The sequence below is a fragment of the Rhinolophus sinicus genome, linkage group LG07 (genome assembly GCF_036562045.2).
Source record: "Rhinolophus sinicus isolate RSC01 linkage group LG07, ASM3656204v1, whole genome shotgun sequence".
Classification (NCBI taxonomy): Eukaryota; Metazoa; Chordata; class Mammalia; order Chiroptera; family Rhinolophidae; genus Rhinolophus; species Rhinolophus sinicus.
The window spans coordinates 78,676,153-78,693,856 of record NC_133757.1 but is presented as its reverse complement, the minus strand read 5'-3'; the positions used below and the strand labels follow the sequence as shown (position 1 = coordinate 78,693,856).

At 59.9% G+C, this 17,704-nt stretch overlaps 2 protein-coding genes across 2 annotated transcripts in view; both read right to left on the bottom strand.

The window, feature by feature from the left end:
• Positions 1–157: 157 nt before the first annotated feature.
• On the bottom strand, positions 158–3,313 carry ISYNA1 (inositol-3-phosphate synthase 1). Its single transcript, XM_019736789.2, has 11 exons — positions 3,178–3,313; positions 2,935–3,063; positions 2,672–2,833; positions 2,282–2,414; positions 1,996–2,189; positions 1,639–1,788; positions 1,345–1,560; positions 1,066–1,230; positions 874–987; positions 573–790; positions 158–464 (listed from the first exon to the last, which is right to left on the bottom strand). The coding sequence occupies exons 2-11, from the start codon at positions 3,052–3,054 to the stop codon at positions 263–265; spliced, it is 1,674 nt and encodes a 557-aa protein (XP_019592348.2). The 5' UTR covers positions 3,055–3,063; positions 3,178–3,313; the 3' UTR covers positions 158–262.
• A 3,210-nt stretch (positions 3,314–6,523) lies between these two features.
• The window catches only part of ELL (elongation factor for RNA polymerase II), a 59,321-nt gene continuing 48,140 nt past the window's right edge, over positions 6,524–17,704 (bottom strand). Inside the window, exons 7-12 of the mRNA XM_019736788.2 lie at positions 16,145–16,241; positions 14,348–14,822; positions 10,622–10,688; positions 10,205–10,376; positions 9,170–9,214; positions 6,524–8,553 (exon numbers count right to left, since the gene is read on the bottom strand). Coding sequence (XP_019592347.2) covers positions 8,437–8,553; positions 9,170–9,214; positions 10,205–10,376; positions 10,622–10,688; positions 14,348–14,822; positions 16,145–16,241 — 973 coding nt within the window. The 3' untranslated portion in view covers positions 6,524–8,436. The remainder of the gene's footprint in view (positions 8,554–9,169; positions 9,215–10,204; positions 10,377–10,621; positions 10,689–14,347; positions 14,823–16,144; positions 16,242–17,704) is intronic.

Below are 17,704 nucleotides of genomic sequence, written 5' to 3'. Positions count from 1 at the left end.
CACCCTCCACCCCAAGGTCTCCCACCTTTTAGCCAGAGGCCCTAGGGGTTCTGGAAGGTCCCTAAGGGTTGAGGCAACAGTTTTGATGGATAAATAGGTGAAAAGTTGGGGGGTGGTTAGGGTTAGGTAGAAGGTACCAAGAACCCAAAGGTGTGGCTGATAGTGGCAATGGCTTTATTGTCTTTGGGGGGAGGGGGCTGGAAGGGTGGATTCTGAGGGATAATGGGGGGCAAGAGTTGTGGGGAGCTGTATGACCACTGCCTCAGGTGGTGGACATCAGGGATGCCTCAGCCTTCGAGTGCCCGTTGGTGTCACCAGTACAGCCGTTGGGGGCTGTGGGTGCTTGTTCTTTCTTGCAAGACACAAGGCAGGCAGCAGCCCCATGTTCAACTTGCTTGGGACTGGGACGCTCCATTTTGTGCTCCAGAAGCATGTGGTTCTGTGGCGGAAGCCCCATGCAGGCCCTGGGGATGGGTCGGGTCTCAGCAGGGCCAGACCCCGAGCCAGCACCCCTTGCGCAGTCCAGCGAGTGGGCAAAAGATCAAGGGTGGGGACCCCCATGGCGGGCACACCTGAGGATGTTCTCAATACAGCTGCGCTGGCGGAAGAGGGCGTTGACCACTGGGCTGCCCGGCGGCACCAGTGGCGCCTTGAAGAGGAAGCCAAGCAGTGACAGCACCGGGTGGAAGCCCTGTGGCTCCGGGTCCGCGTCGGTGCAGAAGCTCACACGCTGGCACAGCTCGGTCAGTATGGCCAGGTCCAGCATGATGGGTGCTGCCAGGAGCGAGTCCTGCGGGGTGGACGGGTCAGGGGGTAGGCGGGGACGGCGGGGGGAGGGGCCCACTCCCACTCCCACCCCCACACAGCCCCCACCTCGCAGGTGTTGTGCAGCACCAGCGTGTTGGTACCGCCCAGCATCAGCTCAGACGTGTACTCATCCAGCGCACGCTTGCTGTCGCCCACATACGGCACGTACTTGATGACCACCTAGGAGACGGCACAGGGTCACCAGGGTCTGCCCGCCGCTGGGTGACACCCCCCCCCACGTGCCTACGCCCCACGCACGCAGTGGTCGGGCTCCTCGCCGGGTGCATAGAGCACCGGGTTGCTCTGCACCATGTCGTCCACCACGCTGCTCTTGGACACCTCCTTGGAACGGAACTGCGGCGGTGCGGACAGGTTCCGCCCGTCGTTGTTGCCCAGGTGATTGTAGCTCACGATGGACATGGTCTGTGGGAACAAGGGGCCCCGCGGACACTGCAGGCCTGGCAGTGCACGAGCCTGCAGCTCGGGGTCCAAACGCTCCCCCTGCCTTGAGCCCCGCACCGCCCCAGGCCCACGCACCTTGAGGCCAGAGCCTATAAGGAAGTCTACTAGCACGGACTTGACCTTGGTCTGGCCTGACTTGAAGTCGTCTCCACCCACAAAGACGCGGCGTTGCCAGGCGAGCTCAAGCGCACCCGGCACCAGAGTGTTCTGCGGGGACCCATTGAGGAAGGCACAGCCCTCCAAGATGCTGGCCACTGCGAAGAGTGTGGACGGCGATACCTCCAGGCCCAGCTGCGGGCACAGGTGGACAGTCAATGGAGGGGTCCCTTCGAGGCTGCCCCTGACTGTTCAGCCCTGGCGCGCACCCACCTGGATGGTACGCAGCAGGTTCTCAGCGGTGTCATTGAGGCCCGGGACCAGTTCGCAGAAGCGCTCTGTGTTCGCTGTCCACAGCACGATGACTTTGTCCAACCCCGCGCGGGACCGGAAGTCGCGGATGTCCTTGCGGATCTGCTCCAGCTGGGGGAATAGAGGCAGGGTTGGGGGGAAGGTTGTACAGGCCCCCTGATCTGTGTACCCAGAGCTCCCCAAGAGCAAAGAGAGACCTGGACCCACGGGAAGGGAGCATGGGGACAAGAGGGAGACAGGTGGCGGAGGGAGGGAGGAGCAAATGGCAGTGGGAACAAGTGCTAGGGGATAAGGGATGGGGTGGGGGGCATGCTGCACCTGCTGCGCGCGTGTGCCGGGGATGAGGTTGTCTGCGCGCGTGCTCTGGTTAGCTGCGATGAACTCCGGGATGTAGACCGAGGGCCGCGGGCGCAGGGCCTCCATGTGCGGCCACAGCTGCTCCTGCAATCCCCAATCCAGCACCTGCGCACGCCGCATCGCCTCAGCCAAGTTCAGCGACGATATGTCCCAGCCTGGGGGCGACCCTCAGGCTCGGCCCGGCCCGGCAGAGGGGCCCCTCCAGGCCCAGCCTCCCACCCCACTCCCGGTCCAGGACCCCGCCCACCGTCGAACACGAGGTCGTCGGGCGACACCATGGGCAGTAGCGCGCGGAAGGGCACGAACACCTCCTGGCCGGCGGCGTCCAGGCCCAGGCTAACGGTGCCCGCCTGCGTCAGCGAGCCGTAGTAGTTGGCCTCCTGGGGGCGTCGGGGAAGGGACGGGGTGACGCTGAGGGTGGGCGTGGCCTGGGAGGGCCCTGCCCTACTTTGGGGGCCTCAGCTCGACGTTCCAAGTCAGGAGGCCCAAGTCCCTTCCCCGCCGGAGGTCCTTTCCCGGAGCTCTAGGACACCTTAGGCTCCGCCCCCGTCGAAACCCCTCCCTGCAGGCCCCGCCCCCTCCTGCACCGACTCTGGCGGAGCCCTAGCTCCCGCAGCGCCCCGCCGGACCCCCACACCTTGCGACCGGTGCGCGAGGGCCAGGACAAGCGCAGTCGGTTGGCTAGCACGGCAGCAGTGAGCGTGGAGCCGTTGTTGCCTCCCCAGCCGACGAGCATGACCCCGAGCCGGGGCACCTGACGGGCGGTCCGGAAGGTGAAGCGCGTGGACATGGGGTGCACCTGGGGGCGGGCGGCCCAGTGAGTCCGGGACCGCGGACATTAGGCAGTCCCACCCCACTCCCGGCTCCCTGGGTCCCCCAGTCCCCAGTCCCTTTGCCCACCTTGAGGACGCCGTCCTCGCGGCTGACGCTTGTCGTGCGGTACTCGTACTGCGCCTCGATGGCCTCGGGGCCATAGACCACGTCTGGGCTCTCCACCACAAACTCGGCGGCAGCCTCCATCACGGCGAGCTGGGGAGGTGGGATTGGTAGGAGGTCAGTGGGAACAAGAGATCCCGCCGGGCCGAGCCGAGCCGATCCGACTTCGACCCCCCGGACTTGTACCTGGCCCGGGACCCCACTCACCGGCGCGGAGTCGTTTCGAAGAGGCGCACTGCTAGCGTTCCGGGCGCGCGAACTCCAGAAAAAAGAGCCGTGGCCCCGCCCTCGCTCCGCCCCTCGCTCTGCTCGCGCCGGGGGAGGGGCGCCGGGGGGAGGGGTGCCCGGCCTTGGACTCGGGTTCGAGGCCCTACAGCGCAAAGTCCACGAGGCTATCGTGTGCCAGTCCCCTCATCCACGTGGGCCATAGACCCCGGCCCGAATAGGGAGCGCGTGGATTCAGTTCGCACCACAGCCTGTTAGGGCGCGGGGCCTTTTATCCCCATTTCACAAAAGAAGTTATTAAGGCTGAAAGTCAGGGTGTTGGTACCGCCCAGCATCAGCTCAGACGTGTACTCATCCAGTGCACGCTTGCTGTCGCCCACATAGGGCACGTACTTGATGACCACCTAGGAGACGGCACAGGGTCACACGGGTCTGCCTTCTGCTGGATGACCCCCCCCCCTTCCGCCCCCTGTGTCTAAGCCCCAGACACAGGGCAGGAAGTGGAACTAGGCAGGGTGGCTGGGCCTACGAGGGTGGGTATCCCTGGGGCCGATACTACGGGGGAAACTGAAGCAGAGGACTGAACTAGGACTTGCACCCCCAAAGCCTGATGCTCCTCCAGCCCAGGCTGCCTCTCCTGCCCACTTCTGGAGCAGTAGCACCCACTAGGCACTCCGACCTCCCTTCGACATGGCTCACATGGTTTCCCCACCTGTAGCAGGAGGGCTTGCAGGGGGGCCAGGTGGGGGGCGGGGGGGACGTTTGGTGAGGGGATGGAAAGGCCCAGGCAGCCAGCTGGGGAGGAGCCAGGCTTGCACAGCACTGAGCTCTGCTAGCACCCAGTGATAAGAGAGCGTGGGAACTCGGCGGGCGGGCGGGGGCGGCTCCCCCAGGAACTTTCCAAAACAAGTGGCCTCCTCTGGCTGGAAACTTTCCACCATTGGAGTAGGCCCAAAAGGTGGATAGTTGGGAACATTAGCAGGAAGCATGGTCAGGGCCCGGCCTAAGGAGTATGGGGGCTGCAAGGCTTCACTCTCAAGGGTCCCCAGTGTAAGGGGGACTTGGTAGTGGACTGGGGCACTCCCAGTCAAAGGAACTCAGACAGGGCAGGCTGCCTAGAGGAGGTGGTTCTAGGAGGGGTCTTGAGATCTGAAGACATCTCTTATCTGAGGGAGTGGATTCAGGAGCAGATGAAAAGGCAGTTGGGGAGGGAAGGGAGGCAGGGTGAGGACCCAGGGTAGATCCTCCAGGCTGGGGACAGGGAATATGGTCTAATAAATAAGTATTTGGGTTTTGTTCCCGAGTTCTTGGGTAGGGACTGAATTTCATCACCAGTGGCCAGTAATTTACTCAATCAAATCATACTCACGGAATAGAATTTCCATAAAAACCCCAAAACCACCAGGAATGGGTGAACACATGAGGAGCTGCGACGGTGGCACACCTGGAGCAGGCACAGAAGCCCTGTGCCAGTCCCCATACCCTGCCCTCTGCATCTCCTCCCTTTAGTTGTTGAAGTATTTTCCTGCGCACTGTGAGCCATTCTAGCAAATTACCAAACCTAGGAGGGGGTCATCAGAACCCGATTTATAGCCAGGTATTCAGAAGTATGGGTGGCTGGGAACTTGTGGCTGGGGTCTGAAGTGGGGGACAGTCTTGTGGGACTGAGCAGCTTAACCTGTGGGATGTGATGCCAGCCCTGGGAATTGAACTGTTGAATGTCCAAATGGTGTCAGACAAGGGTCGTAGAGGGAGCTGGTACCCCCAGGCCATATGTGATACACAGGAATGTGTGCAGAGAGGGGATAAAGGCCCTAAAACACAGCCCCAGGGAACCCCAGCATTCCCAGGGCAGCACGAAAGAGGTGCTGGTGGGAGGATGTTAGGGCAGAGGAGGCCCAGGAAGGTCCGTGGAGGGTCTGTGCTGGGGCAGCTGGGAGGGCTATTGTTAGCAGCTGATTGGTGACATAAGGCTGCCTGGGGGTGCGTGGTGAGTGACTGGGGACTATCACCCCCACAAGGTCACTGTTCTCACCAGACGGCAGGCTCCCAAGGGCAAGAGCAGAGGCTGTCCTGGTGGCTGCTGTGTGCCAGGGCCCAGGGGTAGCCCAGTGCACAGGAGGGCTGTGGGATCTGGGTACTGGCGGGAGGAAAATCAAGGATGTTATCCAGCAAGTAGCAGGAGAGGGGGGCAGTCCTGAGCCCCTGGGCCACAATGCAGGTCTCAAGGTGGGGGAAGATCTTTTTCGGCCTCTGGGGGGCTGGACTCAGGGTGCCCGGGGGCTGAGGAAAGATGGTCAGGGAACCATCTGCAACTGCTGTGCACTAAGGGGTGATGACCAGGGTGGTGCCCGGCAGCATGGGGGGCTGTGGGAAAGGTTGCCAGAGGGGGGAGGGGGGCGGGCAGGCGAGGCTGAGGCATGACAGGAGAAGGCAGGTGTCAGCCGGGGTCCTGGGATGTGGGGACAGCCATGTTATCCCATTAGAACTTGGTGGCCAGGCCAGCAGGGAGTAGGGTACATGGCCCCGCCAGACCCACGTGATCTCACCTCCCGCGCCCCTTGGATTCCTGGGCTGCTTCAGAACTCAGGACCACCAGGGAGGCTGAGGCCCATAGCCCTGACCCCTGACCCGTGTTAATCCTGGTCTTACTGTTTTTCCCTCCGCAAACAAACGCCCACCCCCACCATGTCCTTGGAGGCCAGGACCTTTGCCTTTGTCTCCTCACCTGGAACCTGGGACAAGAATGGCCTTCATTGCTGGCATCCGGGGCCTATGGGGCTCCAGTGGGCCTCAGTGTCCCCGTCCCCATCGGGGACACAGGGAATGCCCCAGCATGCTGGTCTAGGAGGAAGGAACAATAGTTACCACTGTTTTCATCAGTCACAGCTCATTTCCCCAAAGAAGGGTGCTCCCCTCACCCCAAGTGGCACTGCTGGAGGCCCAGAGACACCTCTGCTTGGCTCAGCCCACCCCATCCATACTGTGCTGAGGACGTGGGGGGGTGGGGTACTGCCCTGCTCACACACCCACTGGGGCTCCCGAGGGCCCCCACCTTCCTGATCTCTCTGCAGTTTCCTACCTGTGACCGGGCCATCTTGGCCTCCTGCCCTGGCACCTGCAGGGCCCACCGCCTCAGTCAGGTCAGCCTCCATCTGCCAGCCTCATTTCTGGGCAGCGGCGGGGGCGGGCTGCCCAGGCTGCCTTTTCAGCCTGGTCCCAGCCTCTGCTCGTCACCATGGCCTGACCTTGGCCCATCCCACATGGGGGACCAGGGCCCCCAGGCTGTGACAGACACACACGCACCCACGCAGCCTGGGCCGCTAGATTCAATTCAGTGAAATTTATTGTAGGTTGAAAAAAATCAGCATTCATCTGTTTAGTGTACAAAAAGGACACTAGATCTTTTAAGAAAATATTAGGAAACTGAGGACGCGGATGCCTTTCAACTGTAACATTTTGGCAAAAGTGAAAAGTTCTTGTAAACACCAACTCCATGGCTCAAAATAGTTTTTCTCCACAGTACAATATTAAAAGGGAAAAAAAAAAAAAAACAGTATCAATAAGTTAAGACCATATTTAATCAGCTAGAACTTTTGTCCATCAACCCCCAAAGCACAAAACTCTTCTTAGCTTCATAATTCCTTAAAAGGAGGAAAAGAAACAAAAAACAAAACAAAAAGGAAATTCAACTGAGAGTCCCTTGAAATGGTTCCCAGGGCAGAGGGCAGGGGTCTCCTTAAATGACCCCATGGCCACAGTCTGCCTGTCCACGTACACAGCTGTCTGCACAACTCGGGCCTGGAGTCTGCTCAGCTCTTCACCCACTGTCCCAAATGCAAAACAACACAGCAGGTAGTGAGACATGAAGGATGAGCTTCCTCGGTGCTCGAGCACCCAGGGGCCTGTGGAAGAGACTGTGGGGTGGGCACAGCGCAGGTGTTCCCGAGGGGCTTACTCTTTGGGAAGCCATCAAGAGACGCCCCACAGCTTAGACACAGAGACCACAGATGTGTCTGTGAGATTGCCACTCTCCCTGTGAGACTGTGGGTCAGTCAACCCCACCCCCACTGAACATGGCCCTGAATCTGAGCACCCACCTCAGACCCCACCACATCCTGGTGGGGGGAGGGGGAGACACACACACACACACACACACACACACACACACACACGGCTCCCTGACACTCTGGGGTACACTATACTAGGCACAGCGACTAAGCAGCAATTGGGGTGTCCATGCAGCCCATGCCACCAGAATGGGTGGACCGGGCGCCTTTTCTGAGCTCTCTCTAGGGGTGGGGGGGGCTGACCCCCACCAAACCCCAACCCCTCCCTGAGTGCAAACCCCGAGGTGTCTCTGCTAAGACGACCCCAGGACCCCCAAGGGGACTGAGGGATGGAGTGAGGTCTCAACAGTATGACATGAAAAGCAGCAGCAAAGGGGACATGGAGAACATGGAATAAAGTTCAGCACTGTTGCTGCAGAGTGAGCTTGTAGCACAGAGAACCCCAGTGCCCCCAACAGCTGAGAGCCTGAAATAGTGGGCAGGCCGGGGGCTCCAGCAGCTGTTCTGGGGGCCAGCTGGAGTTCTCAAAATAGACCTGGGAGGTCCAGCCGCCCTGCACACCCCCTTAAAGAAAGCCCACCCTTGCTTGGGCCTGGAGGGCCTGGCTGGGCGCTTGGCCAGAGCCCAGCATGGGAGACGTGACCAAGGCTGGTCCCCCACCCAAACTTTCCGATGGCATCTGTAATACTGCAGAAAGAACACAGGGCAGAGTCTAGACCCTGGGCGTCCAAGGAGGGGAGGCACAGGTTTAGAAAAAAGATGCTTTCTCTTTCATACAAAAATAGACTCAAGTCTTATGAGCAGTAGCTAAAAGTGGCTGTCTTTGTATAAAACTAGAAAAGGCAGGCTGGCCAAGTCTTCTGGCGAGAGGAAACAAGCCCCTTGGGCTGTGGTCGGCGAGTTGGGCTTATTGGGGAGCCTGTTCTGGGCGGGGGGCCTCTTAGGAGGTACAGGAGCTGGGGAGTAGGACACCCCGCTTGCATCTGCGACCTATGGGTACCAGGTCTGCAAGGGCTCCCCTGAAAGCCGGCGTTGCTGGCTCAGATGAATGTATCTTCCTTGTGTTTATTTTGTTAAATAAATCTTTCCCCCATGTTTAGCTCCCCCGCCCTCAGCTCCCCGCCAGAAGGGTCAGTCCAGGGAGAGGGCCCTCCTGTCCTTCGGCCTGAAGCTAGGGCCAAGCCTGCAGCTGCCGCTGGTCATACTCGGCGATGAGCTTCTTGATGTGGGCCAGCTTGCTGTGCAGGTACTCACAGCGCTGCTTCTCTTGGCTGTAGTTGGTGTTGGTCTGCAACAGAGCGGCGGGGTGAGCCACATCCCACGGCCACAGGCATGCTGGAGTGTGGGTGGAATGGGCACTGCCTTGTGTGGAGACGCCAGCCTACTGGCCACCTCAGGCTCCCACTGCAAGGGCCCCTGCTTGCAGGCCAGGGCCCATCGGGCAATGACAGGGACCCCTTCTCCACCTTGAGCCAGAGCCCTGGCTGGTTCCCCTCCCAAGCCCCAACCCTGGATAACAGGGTTGTGGCCAGGTTGAGGGTCAGAGGCGAGATCGGCATGAAGCCTCCGGGCTGGGATGGGACCTGGCTGGCAGGGAACCACCTGGCACACAGGGCACACACATGGTGAATCCACAACTCATGGCCTTTAGGAATGAGAGCTGCCATTGCCCTGACCAGGCATCAGCCAGGAAGAGCCACCTCATAGGATACTTTCAGGTCCCCTAGGGGAGGGCCCAGAGCTCATGAGGCTGGCGTCCCTGCTAGACTAGCAGCTAAGGCTGGGAACATCACCTCCTCTCTTTGAGTTTCGGGAATGCATCACTATGCAGCAGGAGAGCTGGAGGGCACTGGGGTGCCCAGAGGGGCTGTTCCCACTGCCCCCACAGCTGGGGAGAGACTCACCTTTTTGATTTTGCGATATTCCTGCAAAATCTGCCCACGAGTAGTCTGGAGAAAAAAAAAAAGAGAACAATGGCCTCACCTGCAGGAAGCTCCAACTGGGTGTGTGCGCACCTGATAACCTGTAACCTGCGTATCACCACCACTGGCCTGGAGACAACAGCCTCCAGGCCCCGAGGGGAGCTGACCAAAGTACAGAGCAAGAGCAGCAGGCTGGGGTGGGGGTGGGGGGAGGAAGCTGGACCAGGGGGCGAGGTGCAGGGGTGCAGCCTCATGGACATGACAGTGCAGTGGGAAGGAGCAAAGAGCAGGCAGATGGCCTCCTTCCCTCGCATGTCAGCTGGCCTGTCCGCTGTTCAAGGCTAAGTGCTGAGGCCCCTGACCACTTGGGGCACCCACATGGGGCAGAGAGGAGGGAGGATGGGGATGCCCTGGGGGCTTGTCCGTCCCAGGTCCTTAGAACCCCCACTGCTCCTCCAATCACGACCTGTCTCCCGTGGAAACCAAAGTGGCCTTCGCTGGGGGAGACAGACCCTGCCCCCCAGCTAATTAGGGCTGGCCCTGTAGCCAGGTAACCAGCTCAGAAAGACGGCTCTGGGCTCTGAGAGGGAGGCGGGGGTCCAGAGCTGGTGACCCAGGCCCTCCCCCTGCAGGGCGCTCCCACACAAGGGCTTAGGGAGCTGATGTGCCCTAGGCCAGAGGGTGAGGTACTCCTGGTATGGGTGGAGGTACCACAGGGCCCCTTCTTTCCCGCCCACCTCCCACTGCGGCTCTGATTGCACACACAGGCCAAGAGGCCATGGGGGTCCAGCTTGGCCTGGCCCTGCCCTTTTTGGCCAAGGGCTCAGGTGTCCCTTGTGACATGGGTAGTAGAGGCCCGGGAAGGAGAAGCCACCTGCCACGCCATGAGTGCCAAATGCTGTTGCATTCGCTCCTCACCAGGGAGGGCAGGGGTTAGGTCTGGACGCCTCAGGCTTGGTGGGCCTATGGGAAATAGGCCTGTCTCCCCCAGGGTGGGGTGCAGGCAAGGGGCCCCACCTCGTACTCCTCGGAGCCCTGGGAGAGTTGCCGGAGCTGGGCGTCCAGCTGCGTGAAGCGCCGTGTGATTTGCTCGATGCGGGCGTGCAGGTCACGGTACTCACTGTACTCGGCATTGAAGTCGTTCTTGTAACTCTGACGCTGCTCGGAGGAGGAGATGGTGGCATATTTTCTAGAGATGGGAGAGAGGCCCGTGGGGCTCAGGGGCTGCTGTGCAGAGGCTGGGGTCCTACGGCCGCGTGGCCGGCCCCACCTGGCAAGGACCTGACCTGAGCAGGAGCCTGGCCTAGACTGGGCTGGGTGGCCGGAACTGGCACACACACTCGGTCTTGGTACTGAGCTGCTGAGCGGCAGTGTGGGGTGGGGAGGCGGGCGGGGAAAGGCCCTGGGACAGGAAGGATCTAGGGAAGTACTCACAGCAAGTAGTCAGGTGTCTCCGAGGTTGACGTGGGGACACTTGAGCTGTTGCAGGTCCCGTTTAAACCTACAAAGGACAAAATGAGATCTGCAAGAGGTTCCCGCTTCATTGTCTGAAGGACGTGGAAGGACAGCAGAGGGGCTGTGAGGGGTAGCCAAGCACCATCACGCTGCACACAGGAACCGAGGCCTTTCCGTGACGGGTGTGTTGTGTGTCTGCGAACCACAGCCCCTTAAGCGCAAAGCACCCTGATCGTGCCGCAGACACGTGTGCAGCAGGCAACTGAAAGGACAGGTCCTTCTCAGAGTCAAAGAAAGTCTGGGCAACTCGACCAGAGCTTGGCCCGTCTAGAGGCTTTCCTGACCCTGCTGACCATGTAAAAGGCCACTCACGGAAAACAAGTGACCCATGGCCACCCAAGTCCCTGGAGTGCTCGGTTTTTGGACTTGAAGGACAAAGATAGCCTTGGGGAATGCCTCACACCTGCCTACACCTCGCTGTTGATAAGAGTTTGTCTGAGCTCCCCTTGGTGCTCCCACTCTTTCCACCAGATGAGGAGCTTCAGAACCTGCAGGACAACCCCAGAACAGGGCTGGGCTGGCTCTCGAAGGGACATGCCCCAGCTGTCCTTGTGGTAGGGCTTAAGGACGTGGGACAAAGGCCTGCCCAGACCAGTCAACTGAAACTACAATCTAGTGTATCTGTCTCTCCCCACCAGCTTCTTCCAGATGGCTTTTCCCAACATAGAAGTGGTTTTATCACTTTGTAGCATTCTCCTCAGTGAGAGAGGAGCAGGCCTTCAGCCCATGACCAGTCTGCTACACCCTTCTGTGGTTTCATACTTAGGGCACAAGCCTGCCCTCTGCTGTGGGTTCCCACCAGTGGGATGGAGCACACCCCAACCCGCACCTGGGGGTGTCGCCTTTGATGGGGCTGTGGTCCCCCTCCGCCAAAGCACGATGGGTATGTGAGGGTTTAGTCCATGCTCCCATGACGCATGCCTGGTGCAAGGTGGGCCTCCGGGGATGTTCTGCCTTGTGCCTCAGGGTCAGATCGACCTAGCACTCAAGACAGCTTTGGGGTCTAGCCCGCGGCAAACCTGAGGCCTCAGCTCCTGCTGGAGCACTATTTGTGCACAGCCATCTCTCGGCCTCCTCTGCACCATCTGAAGTGGTTCTTGCTATGGGGTCTCAGCCTCATAGGCAATACCCCCCCACAGTTGCTCCTCTCCCCGACACCCATCTATCTCCTTCGTAGGCTCACTAGCTTCTCCTGTGCCTTGCAGGGGCAGGGGGTGAAGGGATGCGTCTCTGAGTTCATGCTGCAGGCTTTCCACCCTGCCCACAGGAGTCAGTGGGCCTGAGCTGAGCCCAAGTCCCCCACCCAGCATGCCAGCATGCCCAGGAAAGCACCCTGAAGCCACAGGAGTGGTCTGCGATCTAAGAACTGGAGGGACACAGGACCCAAGAGTAGCCTGCAGCACAGAGTGATGAGGGTGGCCAGAGGGGGGCCCTTCAGAGGCACGAGTTGGGGCCATGGGCCTAGGGCTGGCTGAACAGAACCACCTGCTTGACAGGAGGAGGCTGCTGCCACCTGTCAGGGTCAGAGGTGATCAGCAGGCAGGGCTGGGACAGCAGGGCCAGACTAGTGGACAGTGCTATGCAGAATGGTGGGTTAAATAGATGCAGGAGGGGCTGGCCTGGTGGCTCAGGCGGTTAGAGCTCCGTGCTCCTAACTCCGCAGGCTGCCTGTTTGATTCCCACATGGGCCAATGGGCTCTCAACCACAAGGTTGCCTGTTCAATTCCTCGAGTCCCGCAAGGGATGGTGGGCAGTGCCCCCTGCAACTAGCAACGGCAACTGGACCTGGAGCTGAGCTGCACCCTCCACAACTAAGACTGAAAGGACAACTTGACTTGGAAAAGTCCTGGAAGTACACACTGTTTCCCAATAAAGTCCTGTTCCCCTTCCCCAATAAAATCTTTAAAAAAAAAAAAATAGATGCAGGAAATTTCCTCAGGTGAGGAACCTTCTCTAATAAGTTTGGGGGGGGGGGGAGCCTGGTGCCAGAGAACAATGCCATTGTTAAGGGAGGTGGGTGGTTCCCACTTGTACTGGTTTGCCTGCACACGCAGAGCACAGCTCACCCCCCAGAAGGAGCCACAGAGTGGCACAGGGTGAGGAGAGCTCTGGGTAGGCGCTGAGGGCTTTACACCCACCCATTATTGTGTTAGCACTTGAGCCACGTGTGAGATACAAGTTAAGATGGTCACCGATGCCAGGCACAGCTTCTGGGACTCAGCTGTCCTTTTCCTCTTCCTGGGGGAGAGGGGAGCTATACTCCCTGGTTTGCCTGATTCTAAACCTCCTGTGCTCACTTTGGCCTGGGGACCGGGGACAAGCTGCATGGCCGACTCACACTGGGCAGGATTTGAGCCCCATGTGTGCACGGGCTCAGTCTGAGCTGTGTCTTCCTGGCCTCAGTGTTTTTCCTTCCCAGGGCCCTGCCAGAGGCACAAGGGTCTCACTTCTACCATTTGGGACAGAACATGGTGCCCAGCCAGGCTGCTCAAGGCATATCTCCCCGGGTAAGACGGTATCAGAGGGGCACTCAGGGAACCAGGCCACCTTCTCCCCGTCTGCCCACCCAGACGCTTGGATGCCCAGTGGTGCAGCAGGGCTGAAAGGAGCCCAGAGGACTGACCCAACTGTGTCTGCCAGGACTTGCCCTCCAGCCAAAGGGAGGAGCCAGTGCAGCCTTTCTGCAGGGCAGTTGAACAAAGCCTTAAGGGGAGAGTGGTTCTGTCCTCCCAGGAATGACCCCTGCTCTGGACTCTGCCTGGGGAAATGATTCCAGAGTGGGAGCCAGACAAGACTGGGGCTGTCTGCACGTGGTAGGTGGCGCTGTGATATTGTTGCTACGTGCTGATCAAGTTAAGTTCACATCCACTCAGCTCAGCTGCCTGGGGCTGTAAACTCAGAGTGGCCCAGGCTCTGGGGGTGATGACCCCTACCCTACCACCAGTCCAGCCTGTCCCCATGCCTCCCCAGGGCCCCCGGGCCACACAGATTCTTCTGCTCAATACATGGCCCTGGCTGGCCTTACACTCTTCATCCTGATGCTGAGACCCCAGGTCTTTCGACTTCCGGTTTCCCCACCCACTGCGTGACCTCGTTCTGGCTCTTACCACGCACTATTCTCTGAATAGCCTTCTTAACCCTTTCTCCACAGGCTCCTGAGGCCAGACAAGGCCCATGGCAGTGCAGGTGCTGCCCCTCTGCCTCCAGGCCACCCCCACAGCCTTCCTGGAGCCCAGCTGGTCCTGTCCCCCACCCCGTCCCCCTCCCCACGTCGGTGCCTGGAGCTCATTGCCTCTCCGCACGCATTACCCCTCCTGTGAGTCTCAGCTCAGTGAGACCTGTGTCTCTAGCCCCCGGTGCTGTCCTGGCTCATGCAGGACAGTAAGTAGGAGGCCCCAGGTCTGAGACTCCCTGCTGCTCGGGATGAGAACACAGGGTGCAGAGGGGCTGAAGGCCCCTCTGGTGTGTGGGTGCCCCCATGAGGCCAGAGTGGGCCTTGCATGTGGGTGCTAGGTTTTTTCTGGGCATGGCAATGTGAGGCCTGTGGGGCAGTGCGGCCCCTTGGCATGACGTGGAGCTGGTGCTCAGGCTCCCAGGAGGCCCTCCTGCCGAGCGACTGCCCCAGGTGTGCCTCTCAGCACCTACCCGGGGCCACTGATGGGGCTCCAAGGGTGCCAGACGTGAGTTCTGGCGGCCCAGCCCGATGTCTGTCCCCAGCTGCCCTCTCCTTATCCTTGTGCTTCTTGGACTTCTTCTTGGACTTGCTGCGAGATGAAGTGCCGTGGGGCCTGGTGGCCTGGGCACAGTCCGTCAGCAGGGGCAGGCTGAGACGCGCAGCAGGGGCTGGGGTGGCCCCTTCCCCATGCTCGCAGTCCCGGCCACTGTGGCCCAGGTCATTGCTGACGTCGGCCAGAGGGTCGTATGCCCTCGGGGGCTCCAGCTGTGGGGGCAGGTGGGTGTCCGTGCCAGCCAGTGGGCCTGGGGTGGGCAGGAGGGCCTCGCGGCTGTGAGGCACACTCAGTTTCCCATTGATGGGGGGCTGAGCTCTCTGGGTGAAGTGCGATATCCTGGGTTTCTTGTTGGCAAGGGGGTCGATGAAATCAGGAGGCTGAGGCCGTTTCTGTGAAGGAAGGGAGACTATTTTAGAGGGGAACCTGTGTCTGGAGTCGCTGGTGTCCCCTGGGGAGTGGCGCAGCAGCAACAGGCTGACCTGAGCTGAGCAGGCAGGCAGCCCAAGCCCAGAAAAAACCTAGCGCCCACATGCAAGGCCCACTCTGGTCACATGGGGGCGCCCACACACCAGCCAGGCCCTTGGCACCCACCCCACAAGGATATTTGCAGGAAAAGGAAGGGTGGCTAGGTCATCAGCAGACAGGCTCAACCACCTCTGGGGACTGGTCTGAAACGTTGCTTTGCTTGTTATCTTCCCCAGATGATGGGGATGGTGACACAGCCAAGTCTGAGGAATACTGGAAAGCTCCACAGGCTGGGACCCATCACCCCAGACCCCTCACTACTTGGATCTCATGGCAGCCCTGCGACATGATTCAGACCTTATCCCCATTTCACAGATGATTAGACTGAGGTGTGTGAGGCAAGCTCAGACCATAGGAGGGGAGCCAGCACTGGATCAGGTAGTCCTGACCCAGGGAAGCGGCTAAAGAGAGAAAGGTGGCGGACAGCAGGCCCAGGACCAGGGGGCAGCAGCGGGACCTGTATGGACTCAGCCTTTCCACAAGAAGGCTTCTGGTTCCAGGCTGGAGAAAGAGGGGGAGATGAAAGGGAGAGGGAAGGTGAGGAGGGAGGAGGAAGGGGGAGGAAGAGGACAGGAGAAGGAGGGGGGAGAAAGTGGAAGGGGGAGGGTAAGGAGGGAGAGGAGGTGGAGGAAGAGAGAGAGGAGAGGGGCCCAGTTGTGGAACTCAAGTCATAGCAGGAAGGTGGGTCGGGGGGTGGCTCTCACCAAAAAGCTCAAGCAATGATGAGTGGGGTACAGCCGAAGATCACCCTAGCTAGAGCCAGGGGAGCTCCCTCGACCGCCAGGGCCCTTTCTGACTGACTAAATGGCAGCGGCCACTGCTCGGGGGCCCTCTCATCACCACCCTGCCCTGCAGCCAGCACCCTGGATCTAAGGGAATCTTCACCAATAGTGCTGAGAGGCAGCAGAGCCAGGTACAGATGAAGCATGAGGTTCAGGGCAGTTCTGGTGTCCGCCCTCCCTCGGCCACACCTCCCGCAGGTGTCCAACGGAAGTGCACCCAGGCCCTAGGCTCAGGCCTCCAGCCTGGGGGAAGCCAGGCAGCTGCTCACTAGTTGAAGAAAACATCCCAGCCCTGAGCCAAGGGCCCCAAAGACTCCCCCCGAGCACTAAGGCTGGATCAGGCTTACTGGCTCAGGGTGAGACCCCCCTTCTCCTCCTCCAGCACCTCCACCCACTGCTCCTACCTGTGGGGGCAAGGCTGAACTTCCATGCTCGCCTGGAGGGCTGGCTGCAGCAGGGTCTCCAAGGAGGCCACCTGTGCTCTGAGGCTGGCACAACTTCCTGTGGAGGAGAAGCAGGGTGGGGGGGGGGCTCGCAGCAGCACCCCTCAGGGCGCATCCAGGACCACCTGTCTCTGCACTGACATCACAGTCCCACCCTCACCCCGTGATTCAGGGAAGGACCACCACCCCGCTGAACCAGAGCGGGCGAGCACGCTGGGTATATCAAGGCCTGGCAGGTAGAGTGGCTGGGGCACGTCCCAACCCAGGTTCATTCACAGCTGCCCTGCAGGCCTCAGCCTCACTGCCCAAGCACTGCCCCACTCAGTGTTCTGTGCCCTGAGAAAGGTCAGTTGACCACTCACTCATCTAGACCCCTGTTACTATGGAGACCAGGGAACTACATAAAATTGACCAAACATTCAAGGTCTGTACTGTGTCCCACTGGGAGCTGGGGACTCTAGGGCACTGGACCCTCCACTGTTCATCCTAATAATGACGCTCACTGCAAACACTTTAGAGAATTTAGAAGGGAACTGAGATGCCCTGCTCTATGACAGGAAGGCCTTCGGATTCAGCACTCGCCTTCCCGGGAGCCCCGGCCACAGCACCTCCTGTGGACGGCAGGGGCAGCCACTGGCCCACCTGGACCTGAGCAGAACAGTGCAGCCAGGGATGAGGGGAGAGAAAGCTCTCCACGCCCCGTGGGGAGGCTGAGATCCAGGGGCTCAGGGGCCACGTCTACGCCGCTCCAGCCAGCGACAAGCAAGCCTGACTCCCTAGCTAATGGCTACATTCCAGACCACTGCTGCTGTCTTCTGCACATGGCCCAAAACGCAAGGAGAGCCAAAGGAAAGGTGCCCAAAACATGCAGGCATTCTCTAGAACAACATGGTCCCCATGGCCAACGGGGGGCAGGTTTGCTGTCCAGCCACACAGAAGCCACCAGAGTTCCAGTTAAGGACGGAAAACAAAGAACAGGTATTTCCATTCACTCTCTTTCAAGCCCCCACTAAAATAGCATGTAGAGGAAAGTGAACAAGAGAGAGACATTTAACACTAAAGCAGAAATACAGGTGGTGACTTTCCTAGAGGATCCAAGAAAACCCAGTCCGAAACCTCGTGAACTTGGGGGGGGCAGAGCCAAGAACCCCATGGCTTGGGGGGCAGAGCCTCAGGAACCTCAGAGGAGGGGCTCCCACCAAGCTGTCCCCAAGCAGCCTTGCTCTGGATCCTGGTCGACTGCTGCATAGCCCACAGCACGTCCAGGAGAGGAGCCGAGGCCTTCTCCAGGTGCTGGGAGGCTGCTTGGGCCACACCTGGACGACAGAGGGGCAGACGTGTAGTCTTGGGAGAAGAGGAAACAGAGAGGCCCTCCGGAGCGAGCCTGAGCCATACGGAGGAAAGTCCTGAGGTGGGTGGAAGATGGCAACAAATGTCAGGCTCCAAAACAGACAGAAAAGTGCATTTGAAAGGAAAGAGAGACTAAGAGGATGAAAACTTTAATGCAACAACAAAAACGCT

Coding starts and splice junctions, on each gene's coding strand:
- ISYNA1 (XM_019736789.2), bottom strand. CDS start 3,054: ATGGAGGCTGCCGCCGAGTTTGTGGTGGAGAGCCCAGACGTGGTCTAT. Junction 1,789..1,995: donor CCGGCACACGCGCGCAGCAG/GTGCAGCATGCC, acceptor CTATTCCCCCAG/CTGGAGCAGATCCGCAAGGA. Junction 465..572: donor TGTATTGAGAACATCCTCAG/GTGTGCCCGCCA, acceptor ACCCATCCCCAG/GGCCTGCATGGGGCTTCCGC.